The 4,499-nt window shown below is 36.7% G+C and overlaps 1 protein-coding gene across 1 annotated transcript; it reads left to right on the plus strand.

Annotated features, from left to right (window-relative positions):
- Positions 1-1,843, plus strand: LOC140877853 (expansin-A6-like). Its single transcript, XM_073281446.1, has 3 exons — positions 1-229; positions 557-881; positions 1,221-1,843. The coding sequence occupies exons 1-3, from the start codon at positions 82-84 to the stop codon at positions 1,528-1,530; spliced, it is 783 nt and encodes a 260-aa protein (XP_073137547.1). The 5' UTR covers positions 1-81; the 3' UTR covers positions 1,531-1,843.
- Positions 1,844-4,499: the final 2,656 nt, after the last annotated feature.

A 4,499-nucleotide genomic window follows, 5' to 3' on the forward strand; every position in this document is an offset into this window, starting at 1 on the left:
ACCATTTTTCCTTTTCTCTCTCTCTCTACAAGCATTTACAGAGCTTCGAAAATTCAAATCTTCAAGCTGAGGGACGGACGAATGGCAGCTGAACTGCGTTTGCTGCTCTGCATTTTCACTTTGTTCTTCTGTTTTGCTCGCGGGAGGATCCCTGGCGCTTACGGCGGAGGTCCATGGCAGACGGCTCACGCCACTTTTTATGGCGGCAGCGACGCTTCCGGCACAATGGGTACCTTTTTACTACTGCTTCATCCGGCAGTTCAGTGTTTGTTTCTCTGTTTATTGTTTATGCTGCCTCTTTCTTAGGATCTATAATTCTGTATCGTGTATTTGCGTTCCTAGCTCGTGAAGGATTCACTCACTCTGCTGTGTGTTTTTTGTGCCTTTCGACGAACATATCTCGCCTTTTGTAACTGTTACTTCACAGGTTGCTGGTGTGGGGTTTAGGATCTATTTGATTTTTAAAAAAAATCTAGAAAACAATGGATCTTACCATCGTCATACAGAATATATACACACTCAGTGTTGAATCTCACGATTTTGATGGTGTTCTCAGGTGGCGCTTGTGGGTATGGGAATCTGTACAGCCAAGGCTACGGAGTGAACACAGCAGCTCTAAGCACGGCGCTCTTCAACAATGGACTAAGCTGCGGAGCCTGCTTCGAGATCAAGTGCGACGCTGCCCAGGACCCCCAATGGTGCCATCCCGGCAGCCCTTCCATCCAAATCACCGCCACAAATTTTTGCCCCCCAAACTTCGCTCTGCCTAACGACAACGGCGGCTGGTGCAACCCCCCTCGCACCCACTTCGACCTCGCCATGCCAATGTTCCTGAAAATCGCCGAGTACCGCGCCGGAATCGTCCCCGTCAACTTCCGACGGTAATGTTACACATTCTATCCTATCCCCCATCACTTCTGGTAACACGTGCTGCGTTATGGTTATTTTGGGAAAATTTGTTACGCGAAAAAGGGAGATTTGTCCTTTGGGGGGAAATTTCATTTGTTTTTCAAGATTGGCCCACTTGAGCTGCAATTACTTAAATGCACGCCGATTGCATTACAGTGAATTAGGTAAAAGGTAATTGGGCATGCTATTGGTAGGGATCAATTCACATGGAGGTGGGCCCCAAAAAAAATCCGCTTAAAAACGACGCCACTAAAAAAAAACCTACGAATTTAAATCTGAATCTATCTATTCATTCATTCATTCAAATGCAGGATACCGTGCGTAAAGCAAGGAGGAATTAGATTCACAATCAACGGCTTCCGCTACTTCAATCTGGTTCTGGTCACCAATGTGGCCGGCGCCGGCGACATCGTGCGGGTCAGCGTCAAAGGTACCAACACCCAGTGGATCCCCTTGAGCCGCAATTGGGGCCAAAACTGGCAATCCAACGTCGTTCTCGCCGGTCAGGCTCTGTCGTTTCGAGTCACCGTTTCCGACCGCCGCACCTCCACCGCCTACAACGTGGCGCCACATGATTGGCAGTTCGGCCAGACCTTCACCGGAAAAAACTTCCGGGTTTGAGATTGAGATTGAGAAAGGGTTTCAAAATTATAGTGTTTTTTTTTTAAAAAAAATATTAGGAGTAAATTGAATGTCCCGCCTTTGATTTTTCTCATTTTTACCGGGAAAAATATCCAAGTTAGCGGTTAATTTTAAAAGTAGAAATAGGGGATATATATAATTGTTTGTAGTTTGTGCCCTGCTGCGTCTTTTACTTGGCTCTGGTAAGGGGTAAAAAGCAAACAGCTGTAGCGGTTAAAGAAATGTAAACCCTACAGTTTATTATTACTTATAAGAGATTTGCATTTTACTTTAATTTATCTTTTGTGCGGGAACCACTTATATTTATATAATCATTTTTCGGGTTATCAAAATTGTAACTTGTGTTAAAACTTTTTATGACGGAGGATTTGAATTTTGTAAGTGGCCACAAATGAATGCTTATAATATTTTCTGAGGGAAAGGAAAAATATAACATTCTCAAAAGACAAATAACATCCAAAAGGAATCATCCCAACTTTAGAGTGAGTCCATCGACCACTTTAAACGCCAAGAGTTGTCATTCACGAAAATGTTAATGATCCCGGTAACATCGAGGATAATCCGCTTTTGTTTCAGTCGGTTTGCGTACACAGAGGTGATAATTCAATAGATTTAAGAAATTAGTAAAACACAAAATATAGAATAAATGACATATCTTAACTTTATATTTTTTTACAATAACATTATCTAAAATTTCACGTTTTTGAAAATATTGAATAATGTATTTATTGTTAATTGTATCAAACGCATCTCACTTAATATATGATATCAAACAATTATTAACATATCTTCTCTAAACCTATAGCATGAGCGCCATCTGAAAATTGCAGAGAGTAATGATGAATAGGTATGAGAACTACCGGGTGTTGCGTGAAGTGGAGCGAGGAGGTATGAGCCTCATCCAAGTATTAGGGAAAGTGTTTTTTGTTTAACTCTATAAATATCACTCTACTAAGAGTAAAGAGGTTAGGTTCACTCACTTTCTCAAATTTAAGTACATTATCCCTTTATAAGCCCACTCTTTTTTTTAAGTCTGACAATCTTCCTTAAGCATCGGATCCATGACGATGCCGAAGAATTCTTTGACACTCCACTTACCAATTTTTTTGTTTGTGTGTGGAGAACGTAACAAGGGTGAGGGTTACATTGGCATCTAGAGAACGACATTCACGCACTTATACAACAAACAATGGTGGAAACCTCTGTCACATATGCCGATTAGGGAAAATTTCATCATACCCAATGAGTTTTACCCCATGTGATAGGTGGAAGCACATGATTGGTCAAATTATACAGGCCCCACATGATTGATGTGGGGTTCCCATGATTTGGACCAATGAAAAAGTTCCACCTACCCCATGGGATTATGCCCATGAGATATGATCAAAGTATCCGCCGATCAGCGAACCTTTTTTGTTGCTTCATCTACCTCCCCTTTTGTTTGGAATTGTGATTTTCTTTCTTCTTTTGGGTGGTAAAAATTTTATTTGAGAATACCTATTGTGATTTTTAATGAATATTAAAAGTTTTTCGTAAAAAATGTTTTTTGTTATTTTAATTATACACCTTTATTTAATTTGAAATTATGTAATCAACTAACTATTATAAAGAGTTAAAGATAACAAATCATTTATATAATCACTACTTAAATTATAACAATAAAATTGAAAAATTGTCTATATAATTGATATTTCCAAAGTGCATATATGTTTATATGTGTGAAAAAATAGACGATAATTTTGTTTATTTGCTTCGTCATTTTAAAGCTATGATTCTCATTCTTTCAAGATAGTCTCAACTTTAAATAAATACAGCACGTGTCGAAACAATATCCATATCTTTAGAATAATACCCATCTTTTCTTTTGACAAAAGTGTGCCCAAAAAAGTCATTAGTTATGCACATCTCAATGTATTTATGAAAAAATCTTTTCATTGGAATAATTTTATAATTTCAGAGATAACGTAACCATATGTGTTCATATAACATCTTCCAAAATTTCTTTACCGATAATAAAAATGAAAGAAAACGTGTCTCAACATTCAACAATGGGCATTGGGGAGAAGAAGCAAATTGGTAAACGAATTTAATAATTTTAGAAAGCCAACACTTTATTTTGTACTATAGAGGCATAAATTTTATAGTAAAAATTTGACATTTTGAATGGGCACGAAATAAGTCGGTGAACCCTTTTGACCCATTAAGGAAACCACATTTGTCTCATCGAATCAACGTCGACTATATAGGATTTTGTGTGTGGAGCCAAAGAACATATTCTTTTAAAATTGATAAAGCAATATCTTATTATTATTATTATTATTATTATTATTATTATTATTATTATTATTATTATTATTATTATTATTATTATTATCATTATTTTTTGACAAAACTTATAACTTTATTTGAAAAAAAAAGAATCACTTGTTACAATATTAACCAACCCAAAGAAACAAATTTTCAGACACCTAGTAAAAATGTACATGTGAAAAAATAACAAATTTTGCTAAAACATGACCTACAAAATTAGCCATTCTCCTAAATGAAAAAAAAAATCAACTATTGCTAAATCAGATTGCAAATATTTGATCTCTAAAACACGTAATCCAACATAACTCACTCATGGCTCACTGATTGTCAAAAGTGAGTCAAAAGCTAGTATAACTTTCTGAAAACCTTTGTCTTTGTCTTGTATTATCTTGAAGCCTTCTCGGATAACGAATTGTTCTCCAAGCACCACAGAGCCAGGGTTCTCCAATCTCCTACCGAATGCCGCCAATGAACATATTCTGTTTGAACAAAAGCTCCAACATATTACAATTCCACTCAGTATATTTTTTTCTTTTCCTTTTTCCAGGAAAAAAAAAAGAGGAGATCTAGTATAATTCTTCTTTGATAACGTCAAAAATAATTTTGAAAGAATGTAAATCATTCGAGTGAACACTTTG

The sequence above is a fragment of the Henckelia pumila genome, chromosome 2 (genome assembly GCF_033568475.1).
Source record: "Henckelia pumila isolate YLH828 chromosome 2, ASM3356847v2, whole genome shotgun sequence".
Lineage (NCBI taxonomy): Eukaryota > Viridiplantae > Streptophyta > Magnoliopsida > Lamiales > Gesneriaceae > Henckelia > Henckelia pumila.